Below are 22,755 nucleotides of genomic sequence, written 5' to 3' on the forward strand. Positions count from 1 at the left end.
CTCATTTATAAAATAGCCTCCAAAATCTCTCTTGGTCAGTCAGGTGTCCTCTTTAATGCTGCAATTGGATTTGCGACTGGTGCCACTTTTCACACCCATCACTGCGACTCGTACTCCCTGATTAACTGGCCCGCATTGCACACAAGATGCCAACACCACTGCCTTCGGTTAATTTATCAGACCTTGCAGGGGAAAACACCTGCCTAGTTGAAAAGTTTAAGTTTTACTGTCCCTTCTTATAATGTGAGGTCATGTGACTTGATCAAATTGGTTACGCCAAGAGTGAGCACAGTCTTCTATAGTAACTCATTTCAGTTAACGGCAGCCAGTGACTGGAACCAGGTACAACTAAGGATAAAGCCACTGGATGCCTTCCGCAGAGGGTTAAGGCTCTGTTTACTGATACTTAGGTGTTAAACTGTCAATTCCATTTCACTGCTAATTTGTATTTTAGTGTTTTAGTCTTTAAGTAAATTGTATTGTGGTGTAGATTTTGTTGCTGCAGTGTTAAAGCCCGTTGCCCAAGTCACTATTGCAAATGAGAATTGGTTCTAAGTTGGATAAAAAGTTAAATAAACACATGTAAGTTTTCTCTCTTTTGCAGGTGTCAGAGCAGCTTTCTCGAAGGTCAACCCACGGAAAGCGACTGGCCCGGATGGGGTACCCGGACGTGCACTCAGATCCTGTGTGGATCAGCTGGTGGGGGTATTCAGACATCTTCAACCTTTCTTTACAACAATCTGAGGTCCCTATCTGCTTCAAGACGACCATCATCCCGGGTACCTAAGAAACGCCAAGCAGCGTATCTTAATGACTATCGGCCGGTGGCTCTGACATCCATCATTATGAAGTGCTTCGAAAGGTTAGTCATGGCACAAATCAATTCCAGCCTCCCGGACTACCTGGATCCACAACAGTTTGCCTACCACCGCAACAGCAGACGGCATCTCCCTGGCCCTACACTCAACCCTGGAACACCTAGATAACAAGGACACCTATGTCAGACTCCTATTTATTGACTACAGCTCAGCCTTCAACACCATTATTCCCACGAAACTCATCTCCAAACTCCGTCGGCCTGGGCCTCACCACCTCCCTCTGCGACTAGATCCTGAACTTCCTAACTCACAGACCACAATCAGTAAGGATAGGCGACAACACCTCCCCCACGATCATCCTCAACACCGGTGCCCCACAAGGCTGTGTTCTCAGCCACCTACTATACTCCTTATACACCTATGACTGTGTGGCCAAATTCCCCTCCAATTCGATTTTCAAGTTTGCTGACGACACCACCGTAGTGGGTCGGATCTCAAACAATGATGAGACAGGAATGAGATAGAGAATCTGGTGAACTGGTGCGGCAACAATAATCTCTCCCTCAATGTCAACAAAATGAAGGAGATTGTCATCGACTTCAGGAAGCGTAAAGGAGAACATGCCCCTGTCGACATCAACAGGGATGAAGTAGAAAGGGTCGAGAGCTTCAAGTTTTTAGGTGTCCAGATCACCAACAACCTGTCCTGGCCCCCCCATGCCGACACTATAGTTAAGAAAGCCCACCAATGCCTCTACTTTCTCTGAAGACTAAGGAAATTTGGCATGTCAGCTACAACTCTCACCAACTTTTGCAGGTGCACCATAGAAAGCATTCTTTCTGGTTGTATCACAGCTTGGTATGGCTCCTGCTCTGCCCAAGACCGCAAGGAACTACAAAAGGTCGTGAACGTAGCCCAATCCATTATGCAAACCAGCCTCCCATCCATTGACTCTGTCTACACTTCCCGTTGCCTCGGCAAAGCAGCCAGCATAATTAAGGACCCCAAGTACCCCTGACATTCTCTCTTCCACCTTATTCCATCGGGAAAAAGATACAAAAATCTGAGGTCACGTACCAGCCCACTCAAGAACAGCTTCTTCCCTGTTGCTGTCAGACTTTTGAATGGACCTACCTTGCATTAAGTTGATCTTTCTCTACACCCTAGCTATGACTGTAACACTACATTCTGCACTCTCTCCTTTCCTTCTCTGTGAACGGTATGCTTTGTCTGTATAGTGCGCAAGAAACAATACTTTTCACTGTACGTTAATACACGTGACAATAATAAATTAAATCAAATCAAAAATCAGTTTGACATAAAGACAAGAAAAATTACGATGGAGAGTAAGCGAGTGTGAAACCCTTTAGACTGACTGCATAACTGAAAAAATACTAAACAAACTCGAGGTTCATATTTATTTATTGGACCAAGTACAATCAATAAAATAAATTCATGACAAAAATAATTTTCACGGCCACAAGATCTGCAGTTAAATCAGTGAATAACCCATTAGCCATTTTTTTAAAAAATGTCAAAAATTGAAAAGGAGTGATGATAAGAGGTGCATAACAAACCACAAAGTTTAAAGTTTGTTAGTCAGAAGTTAAGGTTAACACTGCAATGAAGTTACTGTGAAATTCCCCTTGTCGCCACAGTCCGGCCCCTGTTCAGGTCAATGCACCTAACCCACTTCAGAATGTGGGAGGAAACTGGAGCACCCGAAGGAAACCCACGCAGACACGGGGAGAACGTGCAAACTCCACACAGACAGTGACCCCAAGCCAGGAATCAAACCCAGGTCCCTGGCGCTGTGAAGCAGCAATGCTAACCGCTGTGCCGCCCCTAGGCAAGTCACAGTTAACAAGTTCTTGAAACACAGTAGGAAAATCGGAAACCAGCATGAGCATTTCAGAAAATCCACCCGATTTAACCACAGTAGTAAAAATGAGATTTGGAATAAATCCCAGGGTGAAGATGTGTGCTGTTAAAAGGTTACTCAGCATTATCCGTTATGTTAAACTCACGATTGCAGAACATTATTCCAAAGCGGTATTTTATTTTGGTTCACTGATGAGCCATTAACTGAACTAGAACAGAGTGATATGCAAGAGTGTGCATCAACCTTGGTTCATTGTCACATCTCATTTGCTATTTTTACACGCTAGAATTTGCATATTCTCCACAAATAGATACTAATATTCATAAGCAGAAAGAGATGCAGTCGAAATACTGTTATCAACATCAGCTTTAAGATTGGAAGAAGAAAAGATAATCACCAACATTCTTACCACTGATTGCTACTGGAAGATTTTAGCTATAGACAACAGCGCACCCGATCTTGATTTATTCTCACCCAGTGCCCTCTGACCAAAGGTGGCAAAACCTTGAGCCAATATGTCCACACTGTAGGCCATTGAGATTAAACTTATCATCCCCATAACCTTCCCCAATGTCAGCTCCATGACCTAAGAAGCTTAGTTCAATTGGTGGTAGCCAGCTGAACTCAAGGGTCTGGAGGTCAAGTTCATGAGCCTTTCGAGGTGCGTTGCAGTTGCTACCTTTGTATTGTTCTTTCTTCACAAACCAGGGACTCTCTTGAATCGGCTGGGATGTTTGCCCTCTCAGGGATGTTTTGCGGACATCTCTAAAGCATTTCCAGTCCTCTGAGTTCCAAGTAGACCAGTTAGATGCTACGGGTTCAGGCACGTGAGCAACAAGTACTGCCCAGCACAGCTGATTTTGTGCGATTAGTGCCTCAATGCTGGGCACTTTGGCTTGGGAGAGGACAATGCTGAACCATCTTTCTTGCTGCAGGATTTGAAGGATCTTGCGAAGGCACCGCTGGTGGTGCTTCTCCAGCGCTTTGAAGTGCCTGTTGTAGGCTGTCCAAGTCCCTGAAGCACTTTGCACAGAGATTACTGCTGCCTAGTAAACAATGACCTTAGTCATAGACTTGAGATCCTGCTCCCAAAATACTCTTTTCTTCAGTTGGCTGAAAGCTGATTTGGCACACTGGAGGTGATGAAGAATTTCATCATGTATCATAGCAGTGTACGATCAGGTGCTATATAGTTGGGACTTTCCAGCTCAAATCAGCCAACTTGGTGCAGATGGGAAACTGTATTTGGAAACACATCACCTTGTAAATTCCAAAACATTCCTTTGCACATACTGCAGAGACTGAAGTTGCTGCCATGGTTGGCACCTTTCAGGACTGTATGATCCAAAGCATTACTTACAACACAGGCAAAGCTTATTTACTGTAGCCTATCTGTAAACTTGAAGCTTTCCATTTATCTGAAAGAACTTTTCGTTACGCTGTCAGCTTCAATATGCCCACCTTCCTCAGGTGAATTGCCTCCATAGGCCACTGCAGTCTGTACAGCAAAGATACACCCACAGTGCTGCTGGGGAGAGAGTTCCATTTTGACCCAGCGATGAAGGTCTATGATACATTTACAAGTCAGGATGGAGTGTGATTTGGAAGGCAACTTACAATTGGTGGTGTTCTTGGTTCCTTTTAGGTGCTTGCGATTGTGGGTTTGGAAGGTGCTATAGAAGAAGCCTTGGCGAGTTGCTGCAGTGAATCTTGTAGGTGGCACACACTATAGCCATGGCATGCCAGTGATGGATAGAGTGCCAGTCGAATATTGTTGGAGCTGCCCTCATCTAGGCAAGTACCTGTTTTCTCTGGATGTAACTGAGTGGTTTGCCAAGCCACCTCAGAGGGCAGTAAAGAGCCAGCACACTGGCATGGAACTAAAGTCACATCAGGTAGATCGGGTAAGGATGCATTTTTCCTTGCCCATTGGAAAAATTAACCAACTGAGTGGTCATGACAAAGCCAGTTTCACAGGGCTTTTAAAGATACCAGGTTTTAATTTCCTGGTTTTAATGCATGTTCTATAGCAAGCTTGATGAAGTTGGAACCTATGTATACAAATATCAAATTAATTAAGTTAGGTAATTAGCATATTGTTGCAAGATGCCATTCTCATTAGAAAATGGAAATTGTCTTTGGGAATAGATGATAAACACTATAGGTTTCAGATTGGTGAGCAAGACAAGCCCTGGATACAAACCCACCTGTGAAAATCTAACAAGTATTCATTAAGCACTCAAATTGGACTGTTTGAGAGATTCAGAATTTACGTTCATCAGTTATTAAAAGTCAAATTAAGGGGGTTTATATAAATTTTCTTTAGATTTACAGAAAACAAGTGCAAAAACCCGAAAAAACTGCTCTTCTGTGATCTGACTGCATAGTTTCTGGTTTATTAGACCAAGCCTCTGATTGCTAATCTAGCCACTTAATCACTACATAACCTGTACCTGCCCTCTATAAAGCAATTCAGGCAATCAATATGCAGCTAGTCACGAAATGTTACTTTTAAGACTGGTTTCCTTTCTAATAAGACTCCAGATGGGAATATAGTCTTGTACAGCTTAGCCTTTACAGGACAGAAGGGGGGAAATTCAGCCCTTCCCGTCTGTGCCAGTTCTCTGCAGATGCAACTCAGCTCGCCCCATTCCCAGCCTTTTAACCATAGCACTGAAAATTCTCTCTTCATGTAATTACCCAATTCCCTTTCAAAAGCCTCACTTCACAAACTAAGATGTGTTTGCACAAAACTTAAGGTGTAGCACTCAATGTTGTGACCAGGATTTCAGTTAAGTACAAGAAAAACTCGGTCCAAATTTGGGTAATGGGTAAAGAGCGTGTGGGGAGCTACAAAATGCTTGTGGTTACAGTTACAGATATGCCACTGGTGATGTAGTTGGGAACAATGATAAAACATATATTGACACCAATACACTTTTAAAAAATCAAAAATACATTAATCCATCAATTTCAAGGTTAATTTTATAATTACTGCAGCACTAAAGGAGGCCATTTGGCCCATCCTGTCTGCACCGGCTCTCCAAATGAGCATCATGACTTAGTGCTATTCCCTTGTCTTTTCCCCGTGCCCCTGCACATTAAGTATTCATCGAATGCCCTATTGATTGCCTCGATTGAACCTGCCTCCACCACATTTCCAGGCAGTGTATTCCAGACTTGAACCACTCGCTGTGTGAACAAGTTCTCACATCACATTTACTTATTTTGCGAATCACTTCAAATCTGTACCCTCTCGTTCTTGATCCTTTTGCAGCATCTCCCTATCTAGTCTGTCCAGCCCCCTCATGATTTTGAGTGTCTCTATCAAACCTAATCTTAGTCTTCTTCAATTATTTATCTCTAGGATGTGGGTATCGCTGACGAGGCCGGCATTCATTGCCCATTCCTGTTGCTCAAAGTGATGGTGGTGAGCTGCCTTCATGAACCACTGCAGTCCCAGTGGTGTGGGTATGCCCACAGTGCTGTCAGGCAGGGAGTTTGAGAATTTAGACCCAGCAACAGTGAAGGAACAGCGATATATTTCTGTGGTAGTGTGGCTTCTTTAGTGGGCCGCGTGACCAGGTCCGGGCAAGCATCCCCACTTCTGATCTTATGACGGAGGGAAGGTCACTGATGAAGCAGCTGAAGATGGTTGGGTCTGGGACACTACCCTGAAGAACTCCTGCAGTGATTAACTGGAACGAAGATGATTGACTTTCAACCACAACCATCCTTCTTTGTGCCAGGTATAACTCCAGTGGAGTCTGTCCAACTCTCCTGCTGACATCAAGGGCTGTCACTCTCATCTCGCCCCTGGAATTCAGCTCTTTTGTCCATGTTTGAACCAAGGCTGCAATGAGGTCAGGAGCTGAGTGACCCTGGCAGATCCCAAACTGAGCATCAGTGAGCAGGTTATTTGCGACCCCTTCCACCACTTTACTGATGATCAAGAGTAGATTGATGGGCCGGTAATTGGCCAGGCTGGATTGGTCCTGCTTTGTGTTTACAGCACAAACCTGGACAATTTTCCACAATGCCAGGTGGATGTTGTACTGGAATAGCTTGGCTAGGAGCACAGCAGGTTTCGGAGCACAGGTCTTCAGTATTATTGCCAAAATATTGTCAGGGCCCATAGCCTTTGGAGTATCCAGTGCCTTTAGCTGATGTTATGTGAAGTGAATCAAATTGGCAGAAGACTGGCATCTGTGATACTGGGGACTTCTGTAGGCAGCCAAGATGGATCATTCACTCAGAACGTCTGGCTGAAGATTGTTGCAAATGCTTCAGCCTTACCTTTTGCGGTTGGCAAAGAGGAGCAGGGCTCCTCCAGCATTGAGGATGGGGATACTTGTGGAGCCTCCTCCTCCAGTTGTTTAATTGCCCATCATCATTCATGACTGGATGTGGCAGCATGCAGAGTTTAGATCTGATCCATTGGTTGTAGGATCACCTAACTCTGTTTATTACTTGCTGCTTGACATGCAAGCAATCCTGTTGTAGCTCCAACAGGTTGGCACCTTATTTTTAGGTATGCCTAGTACTGCTCCTGGCATGCCCTCCTGCACACTTCATTGAACCAGGGTTGATCCCCTGGCTTGGTGGTAATGGTAGAGTGGGAGATATGCCAGGCCATGAGGTTACAGATTGTGGTGGAGTACAATTCTGCTGCTGCTGATGACCCATCGATATTCAATCTCGAGTTAAGGGATCTGTTTGAAGTCTATCCCATTTAGCACGGTGGTAGCACCACATGAGGGTTTCCTCAATGTGAGTTCAACTTTTTAAGTTCAATTCAAATTCTCAAACTGCCATGGGAAGATTTGAGCTCATTCTCAGAATTATATACTGTTTATTTTTTAAACAAGGAAACTCATCCCGATTACGAAAAAGCATTGGCCAGCAGGATTAAGGAAAATCCCAAGGCTTTTTATACATATGCAAAGAGCAAGAGGGTAGCCAGGGAGAGGATTGGCCCACTCAAGGACAAGGGAGGGAATCTATGCGTGGAGCCAGAGGAAATGGGTGAGGTATTAAATGAGTACTTTGCGTCAGTATTCACCAAAGAGAAGGACTTGGTGGATGATGACTTTGGGAAAGGATGCGTAGATAGTTTGAGTCATGTTGAGATCAAAAAGGAGGTGGTATTGGGGTTCTTGAGTAACATTAAGGTAGACAAGTCCTCAGGGCCTGATGGGATATACCTCAGAATACTGAGAGAGGCAAGGGAGGAAATTGCTGGGGCCTTGAGAGAAATCTTTGTATCCTCACTGGCTACAGGGGAGGTCCCAGAGGATTGGAGAATAGCCAATGTTGTTCCTTTGTTTAAGAAGGGTAACAAGAATAATCCAGGTAATTACAAGCCGGTGAGCCTTACATCAGTGGTAGGGAAATTATTGGAGAGGATTCTTTGAGATAGGATTTATTCCCACTTGGAAATAAGTGGATGTATTAGTGAGAGGCAACATGGTTTTGTGAAGGGGAGGTCGTGTCTCACGAACTTGATCGAGTTTTTCGAGGAAGTGACGAAGATGATTGATGAGGGTAGGGCAGTGGATGTTGTCTACATGGACTTCAGTAAGGCCTTTGACAAGGTCCCTCATGGCAGACTGGCGCAGAAGGTGAAGTTGCATGGGATCAGAGGTGAGCTGGCAAGGTGGATACAAAACTGGCTCAGTCAAAGGAGACAGAGGATAGCAGAGAAGGGTGCGTTTCTGAATGGAGGGCTGTGACAAGCGGCATTCCTCAGGGATCAGTGCTGGGACCTTTGCTGTTTGTAATATATATGATTTGGAGGAAAATGTAACTGGTTTGATTAGTAAGTTTGTGGACGACACAAAGGTTGGTGGATTTGCGGATAGCGATGAGGACCATCAGAGGATACAGCAGGATATAGATCAATTGGAGATTTGGGTGGAGAGATGGCAGATGGAGTTTAATCCGGACAAATGTGAGGTAATGCATTTTGGAAGGTCTAATACAGATAGGAAATATACAGTAAATGGCAGAACCCTTAAGAGTATCGATAGGCAAAGAGATCTGGGTGTACAGGTACACAGGTCACTGAAAGTGGCAATGCAGGTGGAGAAGGTAGTCAAGAAGGCATATGGCACGCTTGCCTTCATCGGCCGGGATACTGAGTTTAAAAATTGTCAAGTCATGTTGCAGCTTTATAGAACCTTAGTTAGGCCGCACTTGGAATATAGTGTTCAATTCTTGTCGCCACACTACCAGAAGGATGTGGAGGCTTTGGAGAGGGTGCAGAAAAGATTTACCAGGATGTTGCCTGGTATGGAGAACATTAGCTATGAGGAGAGGTTAGAGAAACTTGGTTTGTTCTCACTGGAATGACGGAGGTTGAGGGGCGACCTGATAGAAGTCCACAAGATTATGAGAGGCATGGACAGAATGGATAGTCAGAAGCTTTTTCACATGGTGGAAGAGTCAATTACTAGGGGGCACAGGTTTAAGGTGCGAGGGCAAGGTTTAAAGGAGATGTACGAGGCAGATTTTTTACAGAGAGGTGCCTGGAACTCGTTGCTGGGGGAGGTAGTGGAAGCGGATATGGTAGTGACTTTTAAGGGGCATCTTGACAAATACATGAATAGGATGGGAATACAGGGATATGGTCCCCGGAAGGGTAGGGGGTTTTAGTTCAGTCGGGCAGGATGGTCGGTGCAGGCTTGGAGGGCCGAAGGGCCTGTTCCTGTGCTGGAATTTTCTTTGCTCTTTGTACTTATTAAAAAGCTCACTGGGAAAAGTTGGCCAAATATCCCTTTTGAGAAGAGAACGAAAAACCTATGAAGTGCAGGTCAGCTGAGGCCAGAAAGATAAGAGCGAGCATTTCAGGTTGATGACACTTCACCAACTTTCATCATTTTTTTCTGTCCAGCATTTGAAGTATTTTGATCTTTCACTGATGATGAAAAAGTTGCAGACTCGAAATGCTAACTTTGTTTCTTCAGACACAGGCTTAACATACGTTAACATTTTCTTTTTCCTCTGCCAGGTTTTTGTTTCCTTTTGAGAGGATGTTGACTCAGACGCAGATAAGCTTGTGGACTGATGATGAGATACCTCACTTGTTACATTGTCACTACTATGTCCCACCCCCACTTGTCAATGATTGTGGACAACCGACAGGTATAACAGGGAAAAAAATAGTGAAAAGCTCAAAACTGTTTGGGGCCAAATCACAGAAAATTGATGGCGCACAAGGAGGCATCCTGTCCACCATTTGTGCACCAATCGATGAAGAGTCACCCAGCCGAATCAACTTTACGGCACTAGGTCTGGAGCCCTACAGACTTTTCAAGTACACATCAAAGTACTTTTTAAACGTGGTGAGAGTTTCCACCCCTATCACCCACTTCAAACAGTAACTTCCAAGTCCCCAGCACCCCTCTGGGTGAAAAACATTCCCTCATTTCACCTTCAACCTATTACTTTAAAACTTACCTTGATAATATTTTTTTAAAAGCTCTGCTCAATCAATTTCTTGAATGCACAGGGGCATTGAATTACAATATATTTGTACACATCAACAAAGAGCCTTTCTTTTATTAATTGACTCAAGGCATTTGAGTAATTACAGGCATTATAAATGTTTGCTTAAGGAAAACAGGTGATAAAATAATTTGACTTAAGTCAAACAATTGAACTGTGAGGATATGTTATGGCAGACCCCCCCCCCCCCCCGAGAGGGGGGCACAGACTCTGAGGGGGGCAGAGAAACTGAAGCTTTGAATTGTAAAGTTACAAACAGTGGTTTTGCGGGTAAGTGATAGGAGCTGCCGTGGCAGCCGGACAGCAGCAGGATGTAGGAGCACAGACACACACTGACCGACTCCTCAGCCACTTCCCCTCCCAAACCCACAATAAAAACCTCTTCAACCAACTGCCCCCTCCCCCCCTTTACTACGACAACTATTTATTATTTCGCCCTCCTTTCCTTTCTACTTTAATAAATGTTTCTCCCCTGAGGTAAAGGATAGGGGAGCGGGGGTGCGAACTCACCAGCAATAAGAAACAAACGCTTTGCAAAGTCCCAGAGCCTGGAGCCCTGCGCTGCCTGCGCGCCGCCATCTTGCCACGGTGTCGGTTCGCACATGCGCAGTGCCGCCGTGGCCCCTATATATAGAGAACAGCGCGGCTGCGGTGCACACTGGGGGCTGTAGTCCCCCGTCCCGCCACTCGGCCCTCGGCGCCGGCGGGCGAAGACTACAGATCCCATCAGGCCCCGCGCCGCCCGGGATAGGCGCATGCGTACCCACAGCCAGACGGTCGCTCCAAGGAGCCCCGACCAGCTGGTCTCTCGAAGCAGGAGCAGGGAGGGGGGAGCAGTTTACATAAATCAAAGAATTTGAGTGCTGGGCCAGAATGAGGACACAATTGTTACCAGAAGGAATTTTAGTATAATTCTTAAATTAACTGGTCTCATATTGTTGTGAAAGAAGCAGTGAGTGTGAATGCCTATGTTATATATTTTTAACCATGTCACCCCTTTGGCAGATGGGAATTGCAATGTCCCTGTGAAATGGTTCAGGCTGCGCTGCTGGTGAAAGAGCCATCACTTTGCTGATTAGTTCTTGTGGATACTGTAACCACAGCGGGCTGGAGAACCACTTCTTAAATACAATCCGGATTAAAGAGAGCCAGAAGGAGGGAAGACCTCAATTATTGAATTGATCGGGGCAACTATTCTTATGGTGAGCACAACTTTTGGGAAACCACGTTTTACAACTTGGGTGATTTTTGAAATACAAAAGTTTGGAAAGTTTTGCAAACTTTTATTGCAACTTCTAATTGACGCATGGTAAGACTTCGAGACCAAAGGGGGCACTGATCGAAATAGCTGGCGTTTATTACTGATCTGTTACATTTTACCTCCAATCAAATCTTTTATTTAAAAAAAACATAATATATACCTTTTTGGTAATCTTTTGCATGTTGTAGCTTCGGTGTGACATTTCAGCCTTTGTAGGACTGATTGTTTTGTTTGATGGATTGGCTGGAGGGTTATTATGTCGGTGTTAATTCACCTCAGCATGTCTTTGTTTTTTTTTCATGATATTGTTTTTTTAAAATAAGATACACAATTAGAAACTGGCGTTTCTGATCATGCTGGCTTTTCGCAGTGTTGTGAGTGGATGCAGCAGCCTGGGATCAAACGGGCATGATGGATTTAGTAGCGAAATCCGAATCCTCTTTCCACACACGCTCTGTTCAAACAAGCCATTGAAAGTTGTAAGGTTCTGCTGGATAACGGAGGGGAGGGAAGGGGGTGAGTGCAAGGCTGCGACCGAAAAATAAACCTTATCCTATTGAAATAAACCGGTTAATGAATTGGATTTGTATCACTCCTTGTTTGTTCGTGAAATGAACACCTTTGCAAAGGCCAGGGGTTTTTTTCTTAAGCTGTTAGAGATGTGAAATCTAGTTGCTGCAGATGTTTTTTTGTGTCGCTGGGAGTGTGAGGAAACCTCGGTGTTGATGTGAGGCGGTCTTGCCCCGGGGCGATTGAAAGTTGTGAGCTGGGAGCGGGTCCTGCAGAGGCTGTGGTTGGATCCTCTCTCTCTACAATCCGCTGTATGGGTCACATTTGGCTGTATGCGCAGACAGAGGGTTTCTTTTTGTTTAAAAAGAGAGAGAGAGAAGGAGAGACAAAGATAGAAAGGCTGTGCTGCATTTGCAATGTTGGAATAACATCACTTGCATCAGGAAGTCTGCAGGCAATTAAAACTTTATCCCACGCACCGACATAGCGAGGAGGCTCCAGGTATTTTAGACGGAGGCGCAGAGATTATGGGCTCCAGCCTGACCTGTGATTATTAACGCAGGGACAATAATGTGATCTGTTGTCGAGTCCAGTTCCGTCATCCTGGCGTTCTCCAGTCTACCTGTGCACCTTGTACCTCCCGCAATAAAAGTGGCAGCTCCTTGGTAATCAAGCCATTCTAATCAAGGCAACGCAGCATTAAGATACCCCTTTGAGCCGCATTGTGTCATAATTCCAAGTTTTAGGGTGTGAATCATAATTGATCAATTGACCCTTTCAAGTCCCAATATGAGTCGAAACCTGAATTCATTATTAGCTCCTCCATTGGGTATATAAAATATATAGGAATAATTAGTGTTTATTGCATGTATTAGATCTGTGAGTGTGTATATATATATATTTGTATACGTGTGTGTTTGTATATATGTGTGCTTGTCTCTGTATATATGTGTGTATATATATGTTTGTATACATGTGTGCGTATATTGTGCGTGTTTGTCTCTGTGTGTTTGTATATATGTGAGTGTTTGTATATGTGTGTGTTTGTGTATATGTGTGTGTTTGTGTATATGTGTGTGTGTGTGCCTTGTTTAACGGGAATGGGGTGGGTAGCTTGCTATCTTCGCGTGACTGGCATACAACACACTGGCGGGGGTCGCTCTGTCGGAATTTCGCCCACTGCCCTCACTCCAATCCGCTTACAAAGCAGTGCTAACTTCTGTTGGAAGTGGCTGGGAGAGAGAGTTAAGCCTCGTTTCTCATCCTGCAGGATTGAGCAGTTTAATGTGTCCGCGATCCCCTCTTTCTCCCCCCGCCGCGGGAGATGCGTTTTGTTGGGATAGTGAGTGCGGTGGGGAGGAAGCGTTTGGCGTTTAATGCCTTCAGCAATGTATCTTCAAAGTATACACGGACCCCTCGCCCCTCCCCAGTTTACAGCACGGGCAGAGCACTGCCGGGGGGGGGGGGGGGGGTTACATTTTTTTAAAACTTGCTTTGTTGTAAATCTTATTTCAGTATTCGGAAACCACGTTGGGTTGTAATACATTTACAGATAACTAGACTGCCTGTGCCAGGCTTGGTTCTGTTCGCAAGACTCCTCTCATTCAGAAGGTTGTAGTTTCCAGGGATTTGAGATTGTGGTCTAAATTGACAACCCAGTGTGTTGCTGAGAGAGAGCTGCATTCCCTTTATTCCAGTTCAGGTGGATATAGAAGATCCCATCGCACTATAGAAAGCGCAGGAACCCAGTCGGTGAACATGTCACCCCTCAATCATTGACTTTGTCTACACTTTCCCATTACCTCAGAAAAGCAGCCAGCAAAATTAAGGACCCCACGCACTGGGGACATTCTTCCACCTTCTTCTGTGGGAGAAAAAGGTACAAAAGTTTGAGGTCACGTACCAGCATACTCAAGAACAGCTTCTTCCCTGCTGCTGTCAGACTTTTGAATGGACTTACCTTGCATTAAGTTGATCTTTTTCTACACCCTAGCTATGACTGTAACACTACATTCTGCACTCTCTCCTTTCCTTCTACGAATGGTATGCTTTAGGCAAGAAACAATACTTTTCACTGTATGCTGATACATGTGACAATAATAAATCAAATCAAAAAATCAGTGCCAGATTCACTAACTAATTGTGGGGAACTGGAGCAGTACTCAGTGTGCCTTGCTGTTGGGGAAGAGGGAGGGCAGAGGGCTCAGTGGGTAACACACCCGCACCTGTGAGTGCGGCTTCAAGTCCCACTGTAGGACCAGAGCACAAAATTCAAGGCTGACACCTCAGTGCAGTGCTGAGGGTGTGCAGCACTGTCAGTAGACCTGTCTTTGAGGTCAGGAATAAAGCTGATGTCCCTGTCTGACCTTTCAAGAGGCATTATTTTTAAAAAGAGCAGGTGAGTTCTCCCTACTGGGTTAGGGTTAGTTCATAAAATTTAGGAGCAGAAATAAGCCATTTGGCCCATCGAGTCCACTCCACCATTCGATCATGGCCAATACGCTCCTCATCCCCATTTTTCTGCCTTCTCCCATAACCCTTCAACCCATTACCAATTAAAAATCTGCCTAACTCCTCAAATTTACACGCTGACCCAGCATCCACTGCATTTTGGGATTGCGAATTGCACAGATTCACAACCCTTTGGGAGAAGTAGTTTCTCCTCAACTCTGTTTTAAATGTGCTTATCCTAAGATTATGACCTCTCGTCCTAGAATGCCCCAAAAGAGGAAGCATCTGCTCCAGGTCTACTTTATCCATACCTTTTATCATCTTATGTACCTCAATTTGATCTCCCCTCATTCTTCTAAATTCCAGAGAGTATAGGCCTAAACTGTTCAATCTCTCTTCATACGACAAACCCTTCATCTCTGGAATCAATCTGATGCACTGTCCTGGCTAATATTTATCCATGATGTGGAGATGCCAGTGTTAGACTGGCGTAAGCACAATCCCTGGTGTTGTGAGACTTCTTACTGTAATATTTATCCCTCAATAAACATCACAAGAACAAACCTCTCTGCTCATTGCTGTCTGTAGGACCTTGCTATGCATGATTTGCATTTATATAGCACTTCCATGATGTCAGGGAATGCCAATGCAGCAGTCAATTTTCACACAGCACATAATGTCATAATCATCAGAAAACCTGATTTTGTTTTTAAAAGTGTCATTTTTTACATTACATCTGCGGTGAATACTCCCCTCTTGATGCCCAAAAGCTTGTCCACCATCTACAATATGGAGATGCTGGTGTTGGACTGGGGTGGGCACAGTAATAAATCTCACCACCAGTTTAAAATCCAACAGATTTATTTGGTAGCACGAGCTTTTGGAGCGCTACTCCTTCATCAGGTGAGTCCGAATAAACCTGTTGGACTTTAACCTGGTGTTGTGAGACTTCTTACTGCACCATCTACAAGGCACAAGTCAGGAGTGTGTTGGAATGCTTTTCATTTGCCTGGATGAGTGCAGCTCCAACAACACTCAAAAAGCTCGACATAGAATCCCTACAGTACAGAAAGAGGCCATTGGGCCCATTGAGTCTGCACCAACCACAATCCCACCTCTTCATCCTGCTAATCCCCCTGGCACTAGGGTCAATGATGTGGAGATGCCGGCGTTGGACTTTAGCATGGCGAATCTACCTAACCCGCACATCTTTGGACTTGGGAGGAAATGGGAGCACCCGGAGGAAACCCACGAAAGCACGGGAAGAATGTGCAAACGCCGCAAAGACAGTGACCCGAGGCCGGAATTGAACCCGGGTCCCTCGCGCTGTGAGGCAGCAGGGATAACCACTGTGCCACCCCAAGACTTGGTCCAGGCCAAAGCAGCCCACTTGATTGGCACCCTATCCACCACATTCACTGCCCCCCCCCCCCCCATATTGGCACACCATGGCAGCAGTGTGTATCGTCTACAAGATGCACTGCACCAAGGCTACTTCGACAGCACCCTCTCCCATCTAGAAGGACAAGGGCAGCAAATGCCTGGGAATATCACCACCTGCAAATTCCACTCCAAGATTCTCACCATCCTGACTTAGAAATATTTTGACCGTTCTTTCACTGTCATTGGGATCAAAATCTTGAAACTCCCTCCCTAACAGCACTGTGCATGTACCTACACTGCATGGGCTGCAGAAGTTCAAGCAGGCAGCTCACCACCAACTTCTCGAGGGCAGTAGGGGGAGGCGATGGCCTTAGTGATATTATCAGTTTACTATTAATCCAGAAACTCAGCTAATGTTCTGGGGACCCGGGTTCAAATCCCGCCACAGCAAGTGGTGGAGTTTGAGTTAAATAAAACATATCTGAAATTAAGAATCTACTGATTACCATGGGAAAAACCCATCTGGATCATTAATGTCCTTTAGGGAAGGAAATCTGCCGTCCTTACCTGGTCTGGCCTACATGTGACTCCAGAGCCACAGCAATGTGGTTTACTCTCAACTGCCCTCTGAACAGGGGCAACTAGGAATGGTCAATAAATGCTGGCCAGCCAGTGATGCCCATGTCCCATGAATGAATAAAATAAATTATGAATGGGTCAATAAATGCTGGTCTAGCCAATGACATGCACATCCACTGAACAATAAAAGAATGACAGCAGTGACTACATGTTCAAATTATTTTATTTGCTGTTAAGTAATGTGGGACCAAACTGAGTAGACAGGTGCTTTATAAATGCTAGCCTTGCTTTTTAGCTGGATAGCAGCCTGGGTATGATGGGCTGAATAGCCTCCCTCTATGCTATAATATTCAATGATAACATGAATGATCTCATTGTTAATTCTGACACTATGCTTTGCCCAAATTGATTGGTCTGTTTGACAACAGAACAGTGACTACACGAGGCGAAAAATATAATTTATTATTTGTGAGGTGCTTCGGGGGCACTCTGGGGTTGCGAAAGATGCTCTCTATTGATACAGTTGTTTTTTTTTTAAGCTGGGATAGATTGGGTCAGTTTATAGATTCAAGAGGGTTTGGTTGAGAGAGGCTTGTGTGGTACTGACTGCCCTTTCCATGGTTGAGTTTTATATGTCGCTGTCATTCCGTACTGGTGCTGTTCTGAAAGGAGGAACGTGGTTTGAAGGACGTATAATTATCAAGTTAAACCTTGTTCTGACCTTCACATTTTGACTGTTGTCTGGTGGTGTTGAAACATGTTTGGAGGGGCAGAGGGAAATTACTTGTATTCTGTTTCTATTGAGATATCCCACCTGGTCTTAACCTCATTATAGGCTAAAGGGAATTTCAAAGTGTCAGAGACATTTTGTGCGATATCTTTAAATCCACATTTATGATAAATTTGCAGCTAAATTGCTTCAAAGCGTCAAGCATAGACTACAGTAAATAATGCCAAGCTATCACACATCAAGGTAAAAAAGAAATCCCATCTTCTCCTTTGGTGCAGGCCCGGACTGTGAAGTCAAAGATTCAGATCAGTCTGGTATAAATGCTTTTATTCCTCTCCCTCTCTTTCACTTCCCTCTCTCTTTCTCTTTTGCGCCTGTTCTCTGGGTAACTCTATCATTGCCGACCCAGGTTGTGAGCTTAATTCCCCACTCCAGAGACCTGAGCATAAAAACTCCAGGCTAACACTACCAGTGCAGTACTGAGGGAGTGCTGCACTGCTGGAGGTAGCCTTTCAGATGAGGAGATAACCCAAGGCACCCTCTACCCTTTTGAGTAGATGCAGGCAACCAGAAAGCACTATTCCGAAGAAGATTCTGGAAGTTCTCCAAAATGTCCGAACCAATATTTATCCCTCGGTCACTTTTCAAAACAAAAGGTCAGATTTTTACGGTCATTATTACAATGCCGTTTGTCGGACTGAGCTGTCATCAGCTGGCTGCAGAATTGGGACTCCCTGTCACTGTAGAAGGTGCTACATAAATGCAAATCATTCTTTTTTTCCCCTTGGTCTGAATCATCGGATCCTACAGTGCAGAAGGAGGCCATTCGGCCCATCGAGTCTGCACAATCCCACCCAGGCCCTATCCCCGTAACCCCATGCATTTTCCCTAGCTAGTCCCTCTGACACTAAGGAGCAATTTTAGTATGGTCAATCCACCTAACCCGGACATCTTTGGAAACCAGAGCACTCGGAAGAAACCCACGCAGACACGGGGAGAACATGCAAACTCCACACAAGACTAGTGACCCGAGGCCGGAATTGAACCCGGGTTCCTGGCGCTGTGAGGCAGCAATGTTAACCACTGTGCCACCATGCTGCCCCGCTGGACTTGCAGATAGCGAAGAGCATTGTCGGGCAATACAGCAGGATATAGATAGGCTGGAAAATTGGGCGGAGTGGTGGCAGATGGAGTTTAATCCGGATAAATGCGAAGTGATGCATTTTGGAAGAAATAATGTAGGGAGGAGTTATACAATAAATGGCAGAGTCATCAGGAGTATAGAAACACAGAGGGACCTAGGTGTGCAAGTCCACAAATCCTTGAAGGTGGCAACACAGGTGGTGAAGAAGGCATATGGTATGCTTGCCTTTATAGGACGGGGTATAGAGTATAAAAGCTGGAGTCTGATGATGCAGCTGTATCGAACGCTGGTTAGGCCACATTTGGAGTAGTGTGTCCAGTTCTGGTCGCCGCACTACCAGAAGGACGTGGAGGCGTTAGAGAGAGTGCAGAGAAGGTTTACCAGGATGTTGCCTGGTATGGAGGGTCTTAGCTATGAGGAGAGATTGGGTAAACTGGGGTTGTTCTCCCTGGAAAGACGGAGAATGAGGGGAGATCTAATAGAGGTGTACAAGATTATGAAGGGGATAGATAGGGTGAACGGTGGGAAGCTTTTTCCCAGATCAGAAGTGACGTTCACGAGGGGTCACGGGCTCAAGGTGTGAGGGGCGAAGTATTACTCAGATATTAGAGGAATGTTTTTACACAGAGGGTGGTGGGGGCCTGGAATGCGCTGCCAAGTAGGGTGGTGGAGGCAGGCATGCTGACATCGTTTAAGACTTACCTGGATAGTCACATGAGCAGCCTGGGAATGGAGGGATACAAACGATTGGTCTAGTTGGACCAAGGAGCGGCACAGGCTTGGAAGGCCGAAGGACCTGTTTCCTGTGCTGTACTGTTCTTTGTTCTCTTTGTTCTTTGAATGGTTTTGCTGATTTACAGAGAGCGATAAAGTTTTACCTTTGTTGGGTCAAGTCTAAGAAATGCAAAGCTTTTAGCACTGGCTTGTAATTGGTGGAGTTCGCAGTTCTGTGAGGAGGAAACAGCAGCAGTGGGTGTCATTAGTGCGTTGATTTTACTTGTGCACCTAATAAACTTCTCCATTTCCTGCACACGGTTGGAAGTTTCCACTAAATCATAAGTTTATATAGGCGAAAGTGCTGGAACACAGATAATTAACATTTTATAGCTGAACATCCATCTCTCTTTAGATGTTGATTTTCAATAATGTACAGTGTTTTATACGACCCTGCTGTTGTTTTGCTGATATGGATAGAGGACACAGTGTTACTTGTGGCATGATGATACAGTTGCTCTCTGCATATTAGCACATTTTGAAATGCAGCCTTTATGGTACAACCTACTTTGTATGAGACTCCAGCATTTCACAATTGAATTTTTTCAAAAAACGTTTTAAAGAAGAAAATCGGTTCGTCTCCTGGTCTTTTTTGTCTAACCTTGAGAAAAAGCTGGCATTCTCCCAAGGAGCTGCCAGGGCGCGCACATTTCCAATAGCAACAATAATTAGTAACTCATTGGTCTCTTTGCACGCTGCTCAATTGCTGTGAGCAGTAATCACATTAAAGGGACAGACCAGGTGAGCAGCAGAACATCACAGCGTGCTCTGGACTGTTCTCAACGCGCAATTCCAACGGGTGAGAAGCTATCGTCCTGCTTAAAAACTCACGTCTGTAATACGGTATCTCCAAACCAACCGTCAGCGAGATTTAAAAAGAAACGCAAAACTGCATTGCCAGCATTGACACAGAGTCAGCTGTCACTTGCATTGCAGCTTGAACTAATTCTGGCATCCCTCCACCATTGGGAGCCGTGCCCTCAGCTACCTACAACCCAAGCTCTGGAATACCCTTCCCTAAACCTTTCTGCCTCTCCAGCTCCACTTTCCCCCTTCCAGGATGCTACTTACAGATAGAGCTTTCAAAAGATATTCTAAGTCGAGACAAAAACAGAAAACGGTGGCACGGTGGTCTCACAGCGCCAGGGATTCGGGTTCAAGTCCGGCCTGGGGTGACTGCCTATGTGGAGTTTGCACATTCTCCCCGTGCCTATGTGGGTTTCATTGGGTGCTCCCGGTTTCCTCCCACTTTGTCCAAAGATGTGCTGGTTAGGTTGATTGGCTGTGCTAAGTTGACTCTAGTATCGGGGGATTAGCCGGGTAAATTTGTGGGGTTACAGGAATAGGGCCTGGGTGGGATTGTGGTCGGTGCAGACTTGATGGGCCGAATGGCCTCCTTCTGCACTGTAGGGATTCTATGATAAGAAAATGCTGGAAAATCTCAATGGGTCTGACAGCATCTGTGCAGAGAGAATAGAGCCAATGTTTTGAGCCCCTTCGTCTAAGTTGAGAGTTGTCTGAACCTTGGTGTGCCAGGGTAGTTTGCTAAAAAACCTTAATATCTTGCCATGGGTTTTATAGCTTTTAGGCCATTTGCAATATTTTAAATCAAATGTAAAATTTATTTTAAAACATATTTTCCTTTTGTTCATGATCTTTATAAAACAGTTAGTTTTATTTGGGCTAGTGTGTTGCACTGCGATGTGACATCATTGGCCTTCATTCCCTATAGTAATCCAGCCCCTTCCTCCCTCCTCATAACACATGCCTATAAACCCCTAAAATAAATTAATCTCTGCCAGAATTCATTCCTAGGAACCACAGCTGCCCGTGTCCTAACTCGCACTAAGTCCTTTTCAGCTCAATACTTGCTGATCTACATTAGCTGATGTTCCAGCTAAGCTTCTGATTCAAAATTCTCATCCTTGTATTCCAAACACTCCATGGCCTCACCTCTCCCTACCTCCGTAACTTCCTCTAGCCCTGCAACCCTCCAAGAACTCACTGCATTTCGATTTCTACTTTCTCTACTTTCTCAGAAGACTATGGAAATTTGGCATGTCAGCTATGACTCTCACCAACTTGTACAGATGCACCATAGAAAGCATCCTTTCCGGATGTAGCACGGCTTGGTATGGCTCCTGCTCTGCCCAAGACTGCGTGAAACTACAAAGGGTCGTCAATGAAGCCCAGTCCATCACTCAAATCAGCCTCCCATCCATTGACTCTGTCTACACTTCCCACTGCCTCGGAAAAGCAGCCAGCATAATTAAGGATCCCATGCACCCTGGACATACTCTCTTCCACCTTCTTCCGTCAGGAAAAAGATACAAAAGTTTGAGGTCAAGCCACCAGCCGACTCAAGAACAGCTTCTTCCCTGCTGCCATCAGGCTTTTGAATGCACCTACCTCGCACTAAGTTGATCTTTCTCTACATCCTAGCTATGACTGTAACACTACATTCTGCACCCTTTTGTTTCCTTCTCTATGAATGGTATGCTTTGTCTGTATAGCATGCAAGAAACAATACTTTTCACGATATACTAATACATGTGACAATAATAAATCAAATCAAATTGTGGCCAGTTGTGTGTCCACAGGTTCCTTTGCCCCACTCTTGGCAGTTGTGCCTTCAGCTGCAGAGGCCCGAAGTTCTGGAATTTTCTTCCCTAAGTCTGCCTGACTCTCCCAGCTCCCTTTCCCATTAAGATGCTCCTTTAAGATCTATTTCTTTGACCAAGCTTCTGTTCTAATATCTCTTCATGTGGCTCAGTGTGAAATTTTGTTTGATTACACTCCTGTGAAGTGCCTTGGGCTATTATGCTGCATTCGAAGCTCTATGTATATCCAAGTACTTGTCGCTTTTACACTGATTTTAAAGTGATTTCGCCATTACTGGAAACAATTGCTTTGAAATGATGTGTGGCATCAAGGGAAGTGTCCTGAATGGGCAAAGGATAACATTGGATAAAGTTGGATAAAGTATATATTTTCTGGCCTGCTATCTGTGGAAGTGCTTCCTTCAGTCAGGAGGCTGGGGTATTCAGAATAAATGGGTGCTGTCTTCCGCCTCATCACGCCAGCGGCATCTTCTGGTCCTGCCAATGGCGCACCCCCACCGCGTGTTTCCCGGCAGTGTAGGCGTAATCCGTGGGAAATCCCACTGGCACTGGCGGGACTGGAAGACCCCACCGCCGACCAATGGCGCACTGTCTCCCACCGCGGGGAGGCCAGCGAATCCCGGCGATCGTGCTTCTCCCCGACTACTGCGGAGCCTAGGTATTCCCAACCAACATGCGCATCTTCCAGCACAAGTCATCCTGTGCCTAATGGAGCAAGAGTAGGCCATTGAGCCTTCCACCATTCAGGTAGATCATGGCTGGTCTGTACCTATACCCAGTTTTACTCTTAGCCCTTTAACCCTTAATGCCTCTTGCCTAATAAAAATCTTAGTTTTGAAATCTGGGGGCAGACAGTTCCAAATTTTCAATGTGACTCGTGTGAAACAGTACTCCCACACATACCCCTGAATGGTCTCCCTCTAATTTTGAGGATGTGCCCCTTATACTGCATTCCACCCCCCCCCCCTCCTCGACCCCACCCACTGCAACCCCTCTCCCTCCAACTAAAGGAAATTGTTTTTTTACTATCCACAGTGGAGGATGAGTTGGTAACATTCTTGGGGAAAACTTTCCAGCCCTGCCCACTTCGGAAATT

The 22,755-nt window shown here is 45.1% G+C and overlaps 2 protein-coding genes across 2 annotated transcripts in view; one reads left to right on the forward strand and one right to left on the reverse strand.

Annotated features, from left to right (window-relative positions):
• pdia5 (protein disulfide isomerase family A, member 5) overlaps positions 1-10,804 on the reverse strand; it is a 140,127-nt gene extending 129,323 nt beyond the window's left edge. Inside the window, exon 1 of the mRNA XM_078227882.1 lies at positions 10,717-10,804. Coding sequence (XP_078084008.1) covers positions 10,717-10,785 — 69 coding nt within the window. The 5' untranslated portion in view covers positions 10,786-10,804. The remainder of the gene's footprint in view (positions 1-10,716) is intronic.
• Positions 10,805-11,285: 481 nt separating this feature from the next.
• sema5ba (sema domain, seven thrombospondin repeats (type 1 and type 1-like), transmembrane domain (TM) and short cytoplasmic domain, (semaphorin) 5Ba) overlaps positions 11,286-22,755 on the forward strand; it is a 323,927-nt gene continuing 312,457 nt past the window's right edge. Inside the window, exon 1 of the mRNA XM_078227863.1 lies at positions 11,286-11,408. The gene's annotated coding sequence lies outside the window, so the exon portion shown is untranslated. The remainder of the gene's footprint in view (positions 11,409-22,755) is intronic.

The sequence above is a fragment of the Mustelus asterias genome, chromosome 14, assembly GCF_964213995.1.
Source record: "Mustelus asterias chromosome 14, sMusAst1.hap1.1, whole genome shotgun sequence".
NCBI classification, from domain to species: Eukaryota; Metazoa; Chordata; class Chondrichthyes; order Carcharhiniformes; family Triakidae; genus Mustelus; species Mustelus asterias.